A 20,700-nucleotide genomic window follows, 5' to 3' on the forward strand; every position below is an offset into this window, starting at 1 on the left:
ATAACTGCTAATGGGTTTAAGGACACTTTTTGCAGTGATAAATACTGTTCTGAAATTAGACAGTGGTGATGACTACACAATTTCATAAATATTCTAAAAATCATTGAATTGTATACTTTAAAACTGTTAAAAGAGTGAATTTTGTTATATTAACTTTATCTTAAAAAATAGCCAAAAGATTTAAACAGACATTTCATCAAAGAAGAGATAACAGTCACAAATAAGAAATGCTAAACACCATTCGTTATTAGAGAAATGCAAATTAAGCCCACAAGGAGATACCATTACACAGTTATTAGAATGGCTAGAATTAACCAAAAAAATAAAGGCAACACCAAGTGTTGGTGAAGATGAAAGCAACTGGATCTCTCATACATGGCTGGCATGCAAAATGGTATAGCCACTTTGGAAAAGAGTTTGGCAGTTTCTTATAAACGTAAGCAATCATTCTTAAAAACAAAGCAATCCCACTCCTAGGTATCTACCCAAGAGAAATAACATATGTCTATGCAAACAACTGTACACAAATATTTATGGCTGTGTTATTCAGAATTGCCAAAAACTGGAAACTCAATGTCCATCAACAACTGAATAGACAAACTGTGGTACAACTATACAATAGTATGCTATTCAGCAATAAAAAGGAACAAATTACTGATACATCCAGCAACATGGAGAAATCGCAAAACCATTATGCTCAGTCAAAGAAGACAAACACAAAAGGTTACATACATTATGATTCTATTTACAAAATTTTCTTAAAAAGCAAAACTACAAGCACAAAAAAACAGATCAACAGTTGCTAGGAGGTGGGGTAAAGAGAGAAAATTGACTACAAATGGACATAAAGGAATGTTTTGAGGAAATGTAAATGTTCTATAACTTAACTGTGGTGATAATTACACAACAGTATGTTTCTCAAAACATACAGAACTGTACAACTAAAATGGGTAAGTTTTACTCTATATAAATTACATGTGAAAAACAAACAGGAAATGACATTACTTTCAACAAACTGGAAATAATAGACTAATCCTAAAACATAGAAGAAATCCACCCTCACACAGATCCCAGCTAGCTGCCTGCTTTGGAGAGCATCAGGTGGACCATGTGGACCCCACCTGCCTCCAAAATTTGGGGTGTGGGGGAGCCGGGGCACATGGGGTGTGGCTATGGCTCAGCCAGGGGTTCCGGAGCAGCCTTGGTAAGATGCTGCAGGAGCTGAACTGTGCATGAAAGAGCACAGAAGCCCCATTCCTTACCATCAGTCTCTCCAAACCCTATGCCAGATATTCTCAATATTACAGTGATAAATACATTAGAATGTTTTGAGATTGCTGAATTAAAATATTAAATAAATTCAAATAATAAACCTAAGATGGCAGACTAGAAGGATGTGAGCTCACCTCTTCTTACAAAAACACCAAAATCACAACTTCTGACCCACTGACAAAAAAAAGTGCTGGAACCTACCAAAAAAGATTTTCTACATCCAAAGATAAAGAAGAAGCCACAATGAGACAGTAGGACGGGCACACTGTGATAAAATCAAATCCCATACCCACCAGGTGGGCAACCCACAAACTGGAAAATAATTATATCACAGAAGTTCTCCCACAGAAGTGAAAGTTCTGAACCACACGTCAAGCTCCCCAGCCTAGGGGTCTGGAAACAAGAGAAGGAGTTCCCAGAGAATCTGGCTTTGAAGGCCAGTGGGGTTTGACCACAGGAATTCCACAGAACTGGGGGAAACAGAAATTCCACTCTTGGAGGGCACACACAAGGTTTCAAGTGCACTAGGACCCAAGGAAAAAAAGCAGTGATCTCGTAAGAGCCTGGGCCAGACCTACCTGCTGGAACTGGAGGGTCTCCTGTGGAGGCAGGGAGTGGCTGTGGCTCACTGTGGGGAAAAAGACACTGGTGGGACTTCCCTGGTGGCGTGGTGGTTAAGAATCTGCCTGCCAATGCAGGGGACACAGGTTCAATCCCTTGTCCAAGAAGATCACACGTACCACAAAGCAACTAAGCCCATGTGCCACAACTACAGAGCCTGCATCCTAGGGCCCGCAAGCCACAACTACTGAGCCTGCATGCCACAACTACTGAAGTCCACGCGCCTAGAGCCCGTGCTCTGCAACAAGAGAAGCCACCACAATGAGAAGCTCACGCACCGCAATGAAGAGCAGCCCCCACTCACTAAAACCTAGAGAAAGCCCATGCGTAGCAACAAAGACCCAACACAACCAAAAATTAATTAATTAATTTTTTTTAAAAGAAAGAAATACGGTCAAGAAGATTTAAAAAAAAAAAAAAGACACTGGCAGCAGTAGTTCTGGGGAGTACTCATTGGCGTGAGCCCTCCTGGAGGCTACCATTCTCTCACCAAGACCTGGCCCCACCCAACAACCTGTAGGCTCCAGTGCTGGGATGCTTCAGGCCAAAAAACCAACATGGCGGAAACACAGCCCCACCCATCAGCAGAAAGGGAGCTTAAAGTCTCCCTAAGCATACAGCGGCCCAATAAACACACGCCCTGACATGGCCCTGCCCACCAGAGGGACAAGACCCAGCTCCACCACCCAGTGGGCAGGAACCAGTACCTCCAACCAGGAAGACTGCACAAGTCTCTTAGACAGCCTGATCCACCAGGGAGCAGACAGCAGAAGCAAGAACTACAACCCTGCAGCCTGTGAAACAAACCACAATCACAGATAATTAAACAAAATGAGACAGCAGAAGAATAGGTCCCAGATCAAGGAATAAGATAAAACCCCAGAAGAAAAACGAAGAATGGGAGATAGGCAATTTAACCAAAAAAGAATTCAGAGTAGGGCTTCCCTGGTGGAGCAGCGGTTGAGAATCTGCCTGCCAATGCAGGGGACACGGGTTCGAGCCCTGGTCTGGGAGGATCCCACATGCCGCGGAGCAACTAGGCCCGTGAGCCACGACTGCTGAGCCTGCGCGTCTGGAGCCTGTGCTCCGCAACAAGAGAGGCCGCGACAGTGAGAGGCCCGTGCACCGCGATGAAGAGTGGCCCCTGCTCGCCGCAACTGGAGAAAGCCCTCACACAGAAACGAAGACCCAACACAGCCAAAAATAAAATAATAAATAAATAAATAAAAATTAAAAAAAAAAAAAAAAAGAATTCACAGTAATGATAGTAAAGATGATCAAGGATCTCAGAAGAAAAAATGGTGGCATGTAGAGAAGACACAAGAAATGTTTAACAAAGACCCATAAGAATTAAAAATGAACAAACAGATGAACAATACAATAACTGAAATGAAAAATACACTAGAAGAAATCAATAGCGAAGTAAATAACTGAGGCTGAAGAATGGATAAGTGAGCTGGAAGACAGAATGGTGGATATCACTGGAAGACAGAATGGTGGATATCACTGCCACGGAACAGAAAAAAGAAAAAAGAAAAAAGAAAAATAATGAGGACAGTCTCAGAGACCTCTGGGACAACATTAAATGCACAAACATTTGCATTATAGGGGTCCCGGAAGGAGAAGAGAGAGAAAGGACCTGAGAAAATATTTGAAAAGGTAACAGCTGAAAACTTCCCTAACATGGGAAAGGAAACGGTCACCCAAGTCCAGGAAGCACAGAGAGTCCCAGGCAGGATAAACCCAAGCAAGAATGTGCCGAGAGACATAGTGATCAAATTGACAAAAATTAAAGACAAAGAAAAAATATTAAAAGCAAAAAGGGAAAAGCAACAAATTACATACAAGGAAACTCCCATAACGTTATCAGCTGATTTCTCAGCAGATACTCTGCAAGCCAGAAGGGAGTGGCACAATATATTTAAAGTGATGAAAGGGAAGATCCTACAACCAAGAATATTCTACCCAGCAAGGCTCTCATTCAGATTTGACGGAGAAATCAAGTTTTCCAAACAAGCAAAAGCTAATACAATTCAGCACCACCAGACCAACTTTGCAACAAATGTTAAAGGAACTTCTCTAAGCAGAAAAGGCCACTACTAGACACAAGAAAACTGAGAATAAAAAAGCCACCGGTACAGGTAAACATAAAGCAAAGCCAGGAAATCATCCACACACAAATATGACATCAAAACCAGCAATCGTGAGGACAGCACAAATGCAGAATACTGGAAATGCATTTGAAATTAAAAGACCAGTAACTAAAAACAATCTTGTTCATATATAGACTGCTATATCAAAACCTCATGGTAACCACAAACCAAAAACCTACAATAGATATACACATAAAAAAGAAAAAGCAATCCAAACACAACATGAAAGATAGACATCAAACCACAAAAGAACAGAAGAGGAAGGGAAGAAAAAAGACCTACAGGGCTTTCCTGGTGACACAGTGGTTAAGAATCCGCCTGCCAATGCAGGGGACACCGGTTCAAGCCCTGGTCCGGGAAGATCCCACATGCCATGGAGCAACTAAGCCCATGCGCCACAACTACTGAGCCTATGCTCTAGAGCCCGCAAGCCACAACTACTGAAGCCCGTGTGCCTAGAGCCCATGCTCTGCAACAAGAGAAGCTACCCAATGAGAAGCTCACACACTGCAACGAAGAGTAGCCCCCGCTCGCCGCAACTAGAGAAAAGCCCACGTGCAGCAACAAAGACCCAACACAGCCAAAAATAAAAATAAATAAATTTAAAAAAAAAGACCTACAAAAAAAACCGAAACAATTAACAAATGGCAATAGAAACATACATATTGATAATTACCTTAAATGTAAATGGATTAAATATTCCAACCAAAAGACACAGACTGGCTGAATGGATACAAAAACAAGACCTGTATATATGCTGTCTACAAGCGACCTGCTTCAGATCTAGGGACACGTACAGACTGAAATTGAGGGGATGGAAAAAGGTACTCCACGCAAATGGAAATCAAAAGAAAGCTGGAGTAGCAATACTCATAGCAGACAAAATAGATGTTACGATAAAGACTGTTACAAGAGACAAAGAAGGACACTACATAATGATCAAGGGATCAATCCAAGAAGAAAATAAAACAATTATAAAATATATATACACCCAACACAGGAGCATCCCAATATATAAGGCAAATGCTAACAGCCATAAAAGGAGAAATCAACAGTAACACAATAATAGTGGGGGATTTTAACACTCCACTCTCATCAATGGACAGATCATCCAGACAGAAAATCAATAAGGAAACACAGGCCTTAAATGACACATCAGACATTCCATCCAAGAGCAGCAGAATATAGTTTCTTCTCAACTGCACATGGAACATTCTCCAGGACAGATCACATCTTAGGCCACAAATCAAGCCTCAGTACATTTACAAAAACTGAAATCATATCAAACATCTTTTCCGACCACAACACTATGAGATTAGAAATTAATTACAGGAAAAAAAACTGTAAAAAACACAAACACATGGAGGCTAAACAATATGTTACTAAATAATCAATAGATAACTGAAGAAATCAAAGAGGAAATCAAAAAATACCTAGAGATAAATGACAACGAAAACATGATGATCCAAAACCTACGGGATGCAGCAAAAGCAGGGCTAAGAGGGAAATGTACAGCAATACAATCTTACCTCAGGAAACAAGAAAAATCTCAAACAACCTAACCTTACACCTAAAGCAACCAGAGAAAGAAGAACAAACAAAACCCAAATAGAAGGTAAGAAATCATAAAGATCAGAGCAGAAATAAATGAAATAGAAACGAAGAAAACAGTAGAAAAGATCAATCAAACTAAAATCTGGTTCTTTGAAAAGATAAACAAAATTGATAATCCTTTAGCCAGACTCACCAAGAAAAAAAGGGAGAGGGCTCAAATCAATAAAATTAGAAATGGTAAAGGAAAAGTTACAACCACAGAAATACAAAAGATCATAAAAGACTACTACAAACAATTATTGAATATATGCCAAAAAATAGACAACTTGGAAGAAATGGACAAATTTTTAGAAAAGTACAACCTTCCAAGACTGAACCAGGAAGAAATAGAAAATATGAACAGACCAATCACAAGTACTGAAATTGAAACTGTGATTTAAAAACTCCCAACAAACAAAAGTCCAGGACCAGATGGCTTCACGAGGGAATTCTATCAAACATTTAGAGGAGAATTAACACCTATCCTTCTGAAACTATACCAAAAAACTGCAGAGGAAGGAACACTCCTAAGAATCTGAAAAAAATGAATATATGTATATGTATAACTGAATGACTTTGCTGTACACCTGAAACTAACACAATATTGTAAATCAACTATACTCCAATAAAATTTTTAAAATAAATAAATAAGTAAACTCAAAGATATAGCAATAGAACTACCAAGACAAAGCAGTGCAAGAAAAAAAAACAGGAAATAAAAAAGAAATGAGGGGCTTCCCTGGTGGCGCAGTGGTTGAGAATCTACCTGCCAATGCAGGGGACACAGGTTCACGCCCTGGTCTGGGAGGATCCCACATGCCGTGGAGCAACTAGGCCCGTGAGCCACAACTACTGAGCCTGCGCATCTGGAGCCTGTGCTCCGCAACAAGAGAGGCCGCGACAGTGACAGGCCCGCGCACCACGATGAAGAGTGGCCCCCGCTCCACGATGAAGAGTGGCCCCTGCTTGCAGCAACTGGAGAAAGCCCTCGCACAGAAACGAAGACCCAACACAGCCAAAAAAAATTAATTAATTAATTAATTAATTTAAAAAAAAAAAAGAAATGAGGACTTCCCTGGTGGCGCAGTGGTTAAGAATCTGCCTACCAATGCAGGGGACATGGGTTTGAGCCCTGGTCCAGAAAGATCCCACATGCCGCGGAGCAACTAAGCCCGTGTGCCACAACTGCTGAGCCTGCGCTCTACAGCCCGCAAGACACAACTACTGAAGCCTGCATGCCTAGAGCCTGTGCTCCACAACAAGAGAGGCTACTGCAATGAGAAGCCCGCACACCACAACAAAGAGTGGCCCCCGCTCACCGCAACTAGAGAAAGCCCATGCACAGCAACGAAGACCCAACGCAGCCAAAAATAAAATTTAAAAAAAAAAAAAAAAGGGACCTGCCTGGTGGCTCAGTGGTTAAGAATCCGCCTGCCAATGCAGGGGACACGGGATCGAACCCATGTCCAGGAAGATCCCACATGCCACAAAGCAACTAAGCCCGCACACGACAACTACTGAAGCCTGTGCGCCCCAGAGCCCACATGCCACACTACTGATCCCATGTGCTGCCACTACTGAAGCCCCCGCGCCTAGAGCTCGTGCTCCACACCAAGAGAAGCCACCACAATGAGAAGCCCATGCACTGCAACAAAGAGTAGCCCCTGCTCACCGCAACTAGAGAAAGCCCATGCACAGCAACAAAGACCCAATGCAGCCAAAAAAAAAAAAAAAAGAAGAAATGAGCTATCAAGCCATGAAAGGACATGAAAAGAAATGGAGGAAACTTAAACACATATTGTTAAGTGAAAGAAGCAAGTAATGAAAAATGCTTTTTTACTCTGTATGATTTCAAACATATGACATTCTAGAAAATGCTGAACTATAGAGAAATAAAAAGATGAGGGGTTTGGGGAGGGAAGGATGAATATGTGGAGCATAGAGGATTTGGGAGACAGTGAAACTGTTCTGTATGATAAAGTAATGGCAGATACAAAACATTATACATTTGTCAAAACCCATAGAACTGTACAAAAAGTGAATCCTAATATCAACTATGGACCTTAGTTAATCATAATGTATCAATATTCCTTCAATTGTAACAAATATACTACACAAATGCAAGATATAAAAAGAGGAAGAAACTGGGGAGGGGGAATGTGAGAGCTCTCTGTACTTTCTGCTCAATTTTCTTGTAAACCTAAAACTTATGCTCTAAAAAAGAAAGTCTATTAATTAAAGCAAACAAACAGGTTGGGGACATGTTAAAAGGGTACAGGAGACAACCTGAAACAAATCTATAGAACACAGCATGCTCAAATATAAACTCTGAGTGATGCTGCTGCATCTTAGTACAATCCTATTCATGTTCCCCTCATCAACTCCTATATTCATAAACCCCTCTTCTCTTCCAGGACCCATATTACAAGCATTATGCAGGCTCTGGGCTAAGCTATTTGTACCCAAAGTCCCTCTGAGAACTCATTTATTTTCAAGGCTTCAACCTGGCTAATGACTCTCAAAATATTATCAACCCCTATCACCTACACTATCATCTAATGGTCATTTCTACTTGTATGTTCCACATCTCCTCAAATTCAGCATGTCCCAAATTAAACTCATTTTATCTACCCATACCAACATTCCCTACAGTTTCCCCATTTCAATTTCAGTCTCTATCAGTGATATCACCACTTGCCCACTCACCTAAGTCCCAAACCTGCAGCTATTCTCTGTGTCCCCATATTCCCAATTTATCTCTAAGGCTCATTACTTTCTTTCATACTCACCCTCTTTCCTCTCCATCCCACTTCTGCCACCTTACTTTCTGCCCTTATTACTATACTCCTGAATTACTTCAAGAACTTCCTACCTGTACTCCCTGATTAAACTCCCTAATTCATCTTAAATATTTTACCCAGTTTTCATGTAGCTAGCCCTGAACTGTTGGTCACTCCAGTGATTGTTTTTGATGATTTTAGCAGACGCTATTGGTTGGCTACCCAGTATCTGTTCCTCTTACTTTGTTGTCAGAGCCCCAATTTTCTTTGGGTAGCCTGCACTGTCAAGAGACTCAGGGAGGTGAATCCTGTGGTAAATCTTGATTGGTCTTACCCAATCATGGAAGTTCCATCCCCCAAAATTTAAGCCAAGCATGTAGCTCAGTTCTTGTCATGAAATGTGAGAGGTGGTCCTTTTGAAGACTTCTGGGAAAGATTTCTTTGCTCCCACAAAAGTGACACAAAACACATGATACTTTCTAACTCTGGAGGTTGTCACATCTGAATGAAATCCTTGGAACTCCTGCAATCAATCTGAAGATGACGCTGCCAAACACAGGGAGGAGGGCAGAGGCAAGAGTACTTAAAGAAGTGGAATTAAAGCCCAATATACAGTCCCTGAGGAGGACTGATATGCACAACATGGATAAATCTTGGAAGTACTATGCTTAATGAAAAAAGCCACAAAAGGAGTACATATGATAATGATTCTATTTATATATCCCATATAAAGTTCTAAAATAGACAAAATTAATCTACAGTGACAGAAATCAGATTATCAGTTGCCTAGAGCAGGATCTGGGGGAGTGGAGGACTGACTTGGAAAAAGCAATAAGGAACATTTTAGAGTGATGAAAATGTTCTATATCATGATTGGAGAGGTGGTTACATTTGTCAAAACTCATCCAACTCTACTCTTAGAATGAATGCGTGTTACTATATATAAGTTATAGCTCAATAAAGCTGACTTAAGAAAGATACATAATTAGTACTATAGTAGGCCAGATGGTTATACGTGCCAGAGGAAAAATAAAGCCAAAAAACAGAGCATACAAGAGGCAAGTAGATGGGAGGTGGAAGTATGTATATACTACTTTTAAATAGGATGGTCATACCCAGCAATCCCATTACTGGGCATATAGCCAGAGAAAACCATAATTCAAAAAGACACATGCACCCCAATGTTCACTGCAGCACTACTTACAATAGCCAGGTCATGGAAGCAACCTAAATGCCCATCAACAGACGAATGGAGAAAGAAGATGTGGTACATATATACAATGGAATATTACTCAGCCATAAAAAGGAACAAAACTGGGTCATTTGTAGAGACGTGGATGGATCTAGAGACTGTCATACAGAGTGAAGTAAGTCAGAAAGAGAAAAATATCATATATTAATGCATATATGTGGAACATAGAAAAATGGTACAGATGAACCAGTTTGCAGGGCAGAAATAGACACACAGATGTAGAAAACAAACGTATGGACACCAAAGGCGGAAAGTGGGGGGGGGATGGTGGTGGTGAGATGAACTGGGAGATTGGGATTGACATATATACACTAATATGTATAAAACAGATAACTAATAAGAACCTGCTGTATAAAAAAATAAATAAAATTTAAATGATAAAAAAATAAACAGGGCTTCCCTGGTGGCACAGTGGTTAAGAATCCGCCTGCTAATGCAGGGGACAAAGGTTCGAGCCCTGGTCCAGGAAGATCCCACATGCCGTGGAGCAACTAAGCCCGTGCGCCACAACTACTGAGCCTGCGCTCTAGAGCCTGAGAGCCACAACTACTGAGCCCACGCGCCACAACTACTGAGGCCCGCACACCTAGAACCTGTGCTCTGCAATGAGAGAAGCCACCGCAATGAAAAGCCTGCACACCGCAAAGAAGAGTAGCCCCCACTCACCACAACTAGAGAAAAAGCCCGCGTACAGCAACGAAGACCCAATGCAGCCAAAAATAAATAAATAAATAAATAAATAAATTTAAAATAAATAAATAAAATAAATAAATAAATAAGGTGGTCATAAAAGAGTGGATATATTGTATATGTATAACTGATTCACGTTTTCGTACAGCAGAAAGTAACACAACATTGTAAATCAACTATACTCCAATAAAAAAAGATTTTAATATATTAGTAAATAAATAAATAAATAAATAGGGTGGCCATGAAGGCCTCAATGCCTATTTAGTAAAGACCAGAAGGAAGAGAAGGTATAAGCCATACAGACATCTGGAAGAAGGTGGCTTCATTCAGAAAACCCAGAAAATACAAAAGCCCTTGTCTTTTTCTCTGATAAAATGTAAAAGTCATCTGAAGATTTTGACTAGAGTGATCTGAATTTTGTTTTAAAAGAGTCACTCTGGCTGCTCAGTTGAGAACAGCTATAAAGTGTAAGGATAGAAGCAGGGAGCCCAATTAGGAGGCAACTGCAATCCAATGATAGTTTAGACCAGGGTGGTAACAAGCAATGTTCAGATTCTGGGCAAAATTTAAAGATAGAGTCTTTGCTAATGGACTGAACGTAAGACTGAAAGAGAGGAGTCAAGGATGACTCCAAGGGACTTCCCCAGTGGTCCAGTGATAAAGAATCCGCCTTCCAACGCAGGGGACATGGGTTCGATCCCTGGTCAGGGAACTAAGATTCCACATGCCATGGGGCAACTAAGCCCACGCGCTGCAACTACTGAGCCCTCACACCTCAACTAGAGAACCTGCATGCCGCAAACTACAGAGCCCATGCACTCTGGAGCCCACGAGCCACAACTGGAGAGAAGCCCAAGCACTGCAATGAAGATCCCACGTGCCACAACTAATACCCAAGGCAGCCAAAAAAAAAAGGATGACTCCAAGATTTGAAAGAGCTGGAAGGATAGAAAAGCCATTTGTGGGACTTCCCTAGTGGTCCAGTGGGTAAGACTCCGCGCTCCCAATGCTGGGGGCCTGGGTTTGATCCCTGGTCGGGGAACTGGATCCCGTATGCCGCAATTAAGAATTTCGCATGTCACAACTAAAGATCCCGCATGCCACAACTAAAGATCCCACATGCCACAACGAAGATCCTGCATGCCGCAACTAAGACCCAGCATAGCCTAAATAAATAAATAAATAATAAATAAATAAATATTAAAATTGTTCCCCTCCCTCTAACCATCATTCCAACTGCCTTAAAAAAAAAAAAAAAAAAAAAGAGAAAGAAAAGCCATTTGCTGAAATGAGAAAGACTGAAGGAGGAACTGGTTAATTTGTAACTAATGAGAATTTTATTTTGGTCAAGTCAGTTTTGAGATGCCTATTAGACCATCAAATGTAGATGTAAAGGAGGCAGGTGGATATATGCAAGTTGGGAGTTCAGGAAGGGTTCTAACCTAAGATAAAACTCTGGGAGTTGTCAGTATATAAAAAAGCATTTAAAGAGATAAGCCTGGATGAGATCACTAAGAAACTGAGTATATACAAGAAAAGAGAAAAAAATCCAAAGGCTGAGCTGAGCCCAAGATCAATCTAATATTTGGAAACGGGAAAGAAAAGGAAACAGTAAAGGAGACTGAGAAGGAATGGCCAGCGAAATAGGAGGAAAACCAAGAGGTGGTATCCTGGAAGCCACAGGAAGAAAGCGCATCAAGGAAAGAAAGATAAACTGGACTAAATGCTACTTACTGATAAGTCAAGTAAGATGAGGATTGGGAATTCACTATAATTATTTAAAAAATCATGGTCCCTTCAGGAACCCAATTCCATGTAAACATTCCTTGTTCTAGATGAGTAACTCACATACTGATAGGTTCAATCTGTACTAATTAAAAATCACTGTATATTTTTAAATCAAACTATTACTCTTGAAATAGAAACAGTAGTATGTTAATCTATTTTAAACATGACATTTATTTTTGGTCACTACTTGGTATTCTAAGTATTCTGGTAAATAATCACCTCTGATGTTTACCACTTTCACTCTGGTCTCATCAAACCCCAAACATTTCCACACATAAGCATCAAGCTATGCTACAACTTTTCCCAAGATGTGATCTTTATTTTACTAGTAGGTTAAAATATAACATTGGATAAACGAGAACCAATGGATAATAAAAAATTACTATCCAATGAGTACTGAAGGACCCAAACAGAATACTCTTGGTACAAAAGCAGAAAGTCACAGAGAAATATAAATATATTTTGGCACAGTGCAAAAGACTCAGACACACACATACAGGATGCATCTTGTGGTCCAAATCTTTTTACCCTGAGCCAAACAATGTAAAAGGCTTGGCTTAGGGCAGTCATGCTCTTATCTATTTAGAGATACATTTTCAGTACTGGGCTCCTGCTGCTGTGCAAATTTTGATATAAGAATATTCTAGTCCTCTTCAAAGCCAAAGGGATAGTGTCTTCCAAGTAATCTGGTCCATTTCAAGGTAACTGATCTTAGAACAAGAGTTGATAATGTGAGTTTCTGGCCAGAAAAATGAGATAACATTCTCCCAGACATGTCCATTCAAACCTGAAGTCTAAAATTAAAGTGGGTATACATTCTTCACAAAACCACAGGCACTAATGGTACATGCAACACACTGCAATCCTAATTATTCCATCTGGGCAAAGGATATTTGCAATTCACAGCAATTCCTGATAGAAGTAATAAGAAAGAAAAGAATACCAATAAGTCATTATCAAGTGTGTATTCGTGTATAGGGACTGACTCTTACCTTTTAAGTCAATATTTTTTCTGAGTTCCTTTTGGGTGTTTCATTAAGCAGACTATGTCCCTTGACATGAACATGTCAGTCCTCCCTCAAACAGATTAGATAGCAAGTTGTTCCTAAATTTGCCACTATGAGATAAGTGGCAGCTAAAATCACAAAATTCTTGGTACAGCTTAAAATTGATTGTTTTTCACTTCAGAGAAATTCAGCCAGAGTTAAGTCAGTTACAGCACCCAAATCCCCAATGACAAAGTAACAAAGCTCAAGATTACTGCTACCTTTATTTTTATTTACATAGGAACAAGGTAATTTTTTTCACCCTTCCCTCAGTTAACTACATTAATTCTTGCTTATCACCAATTGGAATACACTGCACTATCCTCTTGTGTTGTTGATTAATTGCTACTTTCATGCAACAAAAGCAGATCAAAAAAAAAAAGTCAGGCCTTTTGATGTCAGGAAATGCACAAGGAAACTCCTCCAAGTAATGGTAACAAAATGAATCAATTACATTTAAACAAGTTCTAGCCGAAACTAAGCAACCCTACAACAGACACATTAAATAAAAATTTTATTTCAGCATGTTTGTATATCCCAAGGTAAGTGTAACAGACTTCTTTTTCTTTTCTTATAATAAACTCCTAATTGACACATTTTTGAAATTAATTTCCTGTGTTTCAGTGAGATTGTTTGGATTCTGGAGAACATGGGAGGGCAAGAAGGGAAAGAATTATTAACAGTATTCTTCTGCAGAAGAAAAATGGCTATGTAATTCCTACGCAAATGTTTGTTAACTTCCCCTGCCATAAAACCAGTGATGTCATTCTACACAGCAGTAAGCACAGTTATAACGAACACCGAGTTTTTAAATCACTGACAGCTTACAGAAATTAAGAATATTAATCAAAAATCTCCTCTCCCTAGAGTACCACACCTGTGGAAGAGGAGACTATGCCCAGCTGGGGTTATATACATACTCAGCATCAACAAAACTGAAGTCATTTTTCCCTGCACAACAGGAAAAGTTGTTTTTCTCCCCCTTAGGACTCTGAGCAATGAAAGCCATGACTTTATATGGCTCTGTATAAAAACACAAGAAGGCTGGATCACATTCTATTAGGAAAAGCAGCTCAACATCAAAACTCCTCTTCCTTTAAAATAAAACCTAAAAAAATGACTAAGAAAATTTCTTCCTACCTTTGAAAATTATTTTATCTTTGCTTCATTTTCTCTACTGTAAACTACAGATTAATACTTTCAAAGAGAGTATAAGGAGCTTATAAATTCGAATTTGCTGTGTGGCTCTCACACCAAAAGTAGTCTGCATTTTTTTTTTCTCCTACAGTAAGCATTAAATAAAATATCTAAACTTGGTTCTAGTGAGAAAAACAATATAAACCATTATTACTATAGTATCAATAATACTTAATATTTACTACACCAAGATTTGTTGTTTATTAGGAATGAAATATAGTACAACTATATCTTCAGCTTTAAAATTACCTCGAGGGGCTTCCCTGGTGGCGCAGTGGTTAGGAATCTGCTTGCCAATGCAAGGGACAAGGGTTCGAGCCCTGGTCCGGGAAGATCCCACATGCTGCAGAGCAAATAAGCCCGTGTGCCACAACTACTGAGCCTGCACTCTAGAGCTCGCCAGCCACAACAACTGAAGCCCGCAGGCCTAGAGCCTGTGCTCCGCAACGAGAAGCCACAGCAATGAGAAGCCACCGCAATGAGAAGCCCAAGCACCGCAATGAAGAGTAGCCCAAGCACCGCAATGAAGAGTAGCCCCCACTCGCCGCAACTAGAGAAAGCCCGTGTGCAGCAACAAAGACCCAACGCAGCCAAAAATAAATAAAATAAAAATTTTTTTAAATTTTAAAAATTGTAAATAAATAAAATTAAAATGACCTTGAATTGACTGGAATACCAACTCTACATCAACATGAAATTGTAAAATGGTTGCAAAACTTGAGGTAGCATGATTATACATACCCCTTTTGATTAATATTTAACATAACTAAACCTAGAGCAACTGCAAATGTTTCATCTTGGCTTTTCTAAATGTCACAACTCAAATTACAAGTCAACATTCAAATTAACAATTAAAATCACAACAAAACCAACATAACATTTTAAACAAAGGGCAGTTCAACCAAACTGTCACAAAGAGTTCAGATTTCTACATCCTAATCAGCTGAAAAGTTGCTCGATTATTTAGATTTTTTTTAAAATTTTGTTACCTATCAGAAATATACCTACTGTTTTCATTTTCTACCTGTGCCACATTTATCTTAAGTTTTATACTTCTGGATCTTTCAACCATTAGAGATCAACCATCAAATTACTTCAAGAAGTAGAAATAGCAACACTGCTCCCGAACAGCAATTTCTGCATTGCTAGACACTTATCTAGTTGGTAGATTTATACCATTGTTCATTCTTAGTTCCTTAAATGTAAAAAAATATCCACAGAATGGTGGCATACCTCTAAATTAGTTTAAATATGGTACAAAGTTATTTTTAGTTAGGTTCAAGTTTTAAAAAGGCACTAATCATTCTTCTCAAAGGCTAATCTACTCAAGTTCCTCCCATATTAGAATAATAAAAAGCCCCAAACATTTCCACACATAAGCATCAAGCTATGCTACAACTTTTGGAAAGAAGAAATGTTATTTATGTAATGTTCAAGCACAAGGATATTAGAATAATGGACCTAATATCAAATCAGGGTCTGGATCATACCTATTGTTAATAAAAATAAATTTGACCTTTATTCTGATGATGGGCCTTTCAAACACCAGCATGACTAAATGTCATTTATGTGTTCTTTCAAATGTAATTCTAATTTTTAAAAATACTCTTATCTTCTACTATGCAAAGGAAAAAGGAAGAAAACTCCCATAAACGATTACAAGCTGGTTCTTATTCATGAAAAAAAAAATACAAGAAACATTCATGTAATATTTATTTGAGATCTGTTCCCTCCTTGCATGCTAGAAAGATGAAGACAAACACTTCCAACTATTCAGACAGATCATTCCACAGTTGTAACTTTCATCATAGTTCTTAAAGCGGTATGGTGAGGTCAGCTCACAAACAGCTTAAGTAGCAAAACTAGAAATTGGTGGTAGTAGTATCAGGCTACATAACAGCCTCTCCAAAGAATATGAAGTAAGAGAACTAAAATGTGCTGGCAACATGCCAAGAGACTGGATAGAATATAGCTTTGAGCAATGAATATGCAGAGCTTACAGTATATAGCAATTCATCATCTCTTACCCTGTAGCTTGATTTTCCTTGTTTTAAACCAAAAATAGCCATATATAAGGGGTATTTAACAGTACCAGTTTTCTCCATGCTTAATGACTGGGAAAGGCATCTGGGCTTGAAATGACTTGGTAACCTAAATACACACCCTAAAATGAAAAATCTGGCTTCCATCCTATGTGAGGATGAGTAAGGTAAAATATACAATTGTATTGATATTATTCTGCACAGAATAGCTTTTATTCTCCAAAAATTATACTGCCCTCAGCATAATCCTAAGGCTTGGGTTTTTCTATATTGTCAGTTCTATCTCTGCAACTGGTTGACATGTAGAATTTGTCAACCTTCTCAACAGATTTAATAAAGAATTAATTCTGTCAGATCAAAGGACATAATTTTGGTCAGAAACAATTCCTTTGACCTTAGTCAAAATATATGTTACTTTTAAAATTTCACCTTTATTGAATCATATATTTTAAAAGCATAATAAACTCCAATTCTTAAGTCTCTGACACTTCCTAAACATTTTCTTTCTAAAGAACCAAAAGAAAATGTGGTTATTTTAGGCGAGAGAATCATATACAATTCAAATCCACACGCATTTAACACCTATTTTGTGCCAGACATTATACTGAGAACTGAGGAAACAAAGATAAATATGTATATGGTCTCACAGAGCTGACAATCTAGTTGGGAAAACCAGACCATTTCAAACTCAATCAAGTTCTGCCCCCTACCCTCATACTGCCACCCACGTGCTCTACTAGCTAGAGGAACAAAAGCTCTGGTATCCTCCAGGAAAGTGTAAGTAAATCTGCCAGGCAAGATGAAAAAATCTTCAGAGAAGATAAGCTACATCTTGAAAGATGAGAATTTCACAAGGGAAAGTGGGATACTGCAGGCCAAGAAGGACAGAAGGAGCAAAATCAAGAAAGCACAAAAACATGGCATGCGTGAGGAAACCCATGTGGCAAGGGTAGGGATAACAATTTTGGGTACATGTGCTACTACTCTTCTACCCTCAGCCCATGACAGACCTCACTGATCAATTAAAGCATGTTTAAGTCCACATGAGACTCAAACTCCTTCTCAACAGATAACTCAAAACCAATGGAAGGAGGCAAGTCCATGAGATGAAATTTATGTGCTATCCTCAGCCTGGGAAGAGAAAGTGGTGGGATTTGAGGCTAGAAGGGTAAATTAAGAACAGATTATGAATGACCGTGAATGCTAGGCGAACAAGTTTAGATTTTATTTCGTGGGCAACCAAGGGTGAACAGAGGATTTTATGAGAAATAATGACATGATCAACTCTGGCAGATGTGTGAAGAAAGCTTTTGGACCAACAGAATAAAGGCAGAAAGAACAGTTTAAGAAGCTATACCTTCGGGACTTCCCTGGTGGCGCAGTAGTTAAGACTCCATGCTCCCAATGCAGGGGGCCCAGGTTCAATCCCTGGTCAGGGAACTAGATCCCACATGCAAGCCGCGACTGAGAGTTCGCATGCCATAACTAAGGAGCCCACTGGCCGCAACTAAGGAGCACACGTGCCACAACTAAAGGAGCCCTTGAGCCACAACTAAGGAGCCTGCCTGCCGCAACTAAGACCCGGCACAACCAAATAAATAAATTAAATAAATATTAAAAAGAAGAAAGAAGCTATAGCTTCTCAGTCCAGGCAAGACACAATGAAGCTTGCCTTCTTAGTCCAGGCAAGATGCAATGAGGCCTGAATTTCAGCAATGGCAAAAATCTATTGCAGGTTCTAAAACAAAAATGTAATGTTTTAGATTTCATAATTCTTGGTGCCTTTTTTTTTTTTTTATAACTTTATTTATTTATTTTTGGCTGCATTGGGTCTTCGTTGCTGCGCACCAGTTTTTCTCTAGTTGCGGCGAACAGGGGCTACTCTTCATTGCAGTGCGCAGGCTCCTCACTGCGGTGGCTTCTCTTGTTGCGGAGCATAGGCTCTAGGCGCGCGGGCTTCAGTAGTTGTGGCAAGCCAGCTCAGTAGTTGTGGCTCATGGGCTCTAGAGCACAGGCTCAGTAGTTGTGGCACACGGGCTTAGTTGCTCCATGGCATGTGGGATCTTCCCAGACCGGGCTCGAACCTGTAACCCCTGCATTGGCAGGCGGATTCTTAACCACTGAGCCACCAGGGAAGCTCCTAATTCTTGGTTTTAAAACAAGTTTGAGAAAAATTAGTATTCTAATTAGAATTCCCTAATAATACTCAAAAAGGAAAAGAAAAGACAAATTAAGGTAAACACTAGAATTAAAGAAGTGAATCACAATTCAAAATTACTCAAGACTATAAATCCAGAAATAGATATTTCAGGTTTAGCATCAAGAAAGAGAACATCCTCATGACCAGACTAATACTCAGCAAGTCTTTTCTTCCTGAGGGCACTAATACTCTAGCCAACAACAAACACTACTTACCTTACATGCCCTTACAAATCCCAGTGAGATGCAGAAAGAACAAAAGTCAAATTTAAAACCATATCTCAGCCTTTAAACTCTAAAATTCTTTGTGAATACAACCCATATGTAGCACTTTGGGCAGAATGCAAAAAAAGCAACTTCCTATCATTTCTGCAGAATGTTTAATAAATGAAAGTATTCTAATTAAAAATTAAAACTTCACTGTAGATCAAAAGGCCAAAGAGAAAGTTTTTCTGTTTTGGAAAAAGAAATTCTTTAGCTGTTGCAAACAAAGGCTAATGTAATGATGTGAAATCCAGGTGCAACATATCAACAAGCATGCTAGAAAAGTTAGCATTACTGTTTTAAGACCTAAGGGTATTCAAACTAAAGATAAAATTATCCTGTAGTGAATGCCAACAATGCACTTCATACTACATAGACACATATTCAAGGGTTCTACTTTGTTCTCATCCCAATTCTTTTGTGTCCCAGTAACAAACTCTCAAATTGGGATTATCTTCCTTTTAAAACAAGCTAAAATGAAAAACATGAACTCCAGCAATAAAATTTATCTGTGGTAATTGTTTATTCTGAGAAAGCAAATCAGATGAACAGTTTATCATCATCAATCTCTTTTCCAGAAAGATATGGATTAGCTAGTCATGAGCAGGGTCTATTTCTCATGATGTCATTCTAAAGTCATCACTAAATGTTACACATGCCATGCTTCCTTCAAATCAATCACAAAACAAGTCATCCTAGACTGAGGTCAAATTCCTTTCCAACTAAAAGAGCTCCAAACTTAAGTAATGGTCCACTTACTAAGTAATACTCAGAGACCAAATTCCAGAAAAACCCTCCTCCTGTACCTCCCCCACCTAAAAAAAAAAAAAAAAAAAATTAGTCTCCTTTTAGCTCAGTGTAATGGAATGTGACCTGTAGTTAAGGGGTTTTCCATTCCTATTTACTGCTTAGAGAACATGAAGCAGATCTATTCTCTCTCAGAAGGGTAATGTATTTTTTAAAAAGAAAAAAAGTGAAGTGTAGGGGGTTAATCATAATTAGAACAAACAAAAGGTAAGGTGATTTATTAGATTTCTCATGTTTGACAGAATGAGTACATTTAAATCACAACTGAATGTTTATTTTTATTTTACAACCTGATCAGACATCTAAAAGATTTATGATTTGTGTGACTACTAATAACTAGGTAGGGAAGGGGAGGTTAAAACTACAACTACTTAAATAAATCTTCACACATGAAACTACTATAAACATCTTTTCACAACAAATCATATCTTTATCATTGAAGTTACACACTTAAGTACCTAAGCATAGAGAGAAGAACAGGGAATAAATATTTTTAAAATGTACTTCAAAGTTTAAAATTAAACACATCTATCTAGAGTTCAGTTTCTCATTTTTAAAAAAAAGAAGATATTTGACTAGATGATCTTTAAAGCTACTATGATACTTTAACACAAGTTGTAAAGTGAACAAATTCTATGATTTAATTCAGACAAACCTCTTTCAAGATAACCCCCTTAAGGATATACTTTACTTACATTCTTCCTACACCTTCATACATGTTAGTCTCATCTACCAAAGTCATAATCTCTGTATCTGTAAGATGTGCATGCTTTTTCGTTCTGTTTAGCTGTTCAATCTGTATGTCTGCAAGCTTCACCTTCTGTTGAGTGTCAATAACTTTGGCTTGCAGCTCTGTGAAGGCCTAAAAAATAAGTCCGTGATTTAGTAGGTGCAACATTTTACAGGAAACATTTAAGTCAAATCTAAATATATTAAAATAAAGTCTGCTAACCAGAGACAAAGCTGTGAAATTTACCACGCAAACATCAATAAAAA

At 38.9% G+C, this 20,700-nt stretch overlaps 1 protein-coding gene across 1 annotated transcript in view; it reads right to left on the reverse strand.

Annotated features, from left to right (window-relative positions):
- Nucleotides 1-20,700, reverse strand: part of PFDN1 (prefoldin subunit 1) — a 65,272-nt gene that overhangs the window by 42,065 nt on the left and 2,507 nt on the right. Inside the window, exon 2 of the mRNA XM_059917274.1 lies at nt 20,400-20,566. Coding sequence (XP_059773257.1) covers nt 20,400-20,566 — 167 coding nt within the window. The remainder of the gene's footprint in view (nt 1-20,399; nt 20,567-20,700) is intronic.

This window comes from Balaenoptera ricei, chromosome 3, assembly GCF_028023285.1.
Source record: "Balaenoptera ricei isolate mBalRic1 chromosome 3, mBalRic1.hap2, whole genome shotgun sequence".
In the NCBI taxonomy this organism is placed as follows: Eukaryota; Metazoa; Chordata; class Mammalia; order Artiodactyla; family Balaenopteridae; genus Balaenoptera; species Balaenoptera ricei.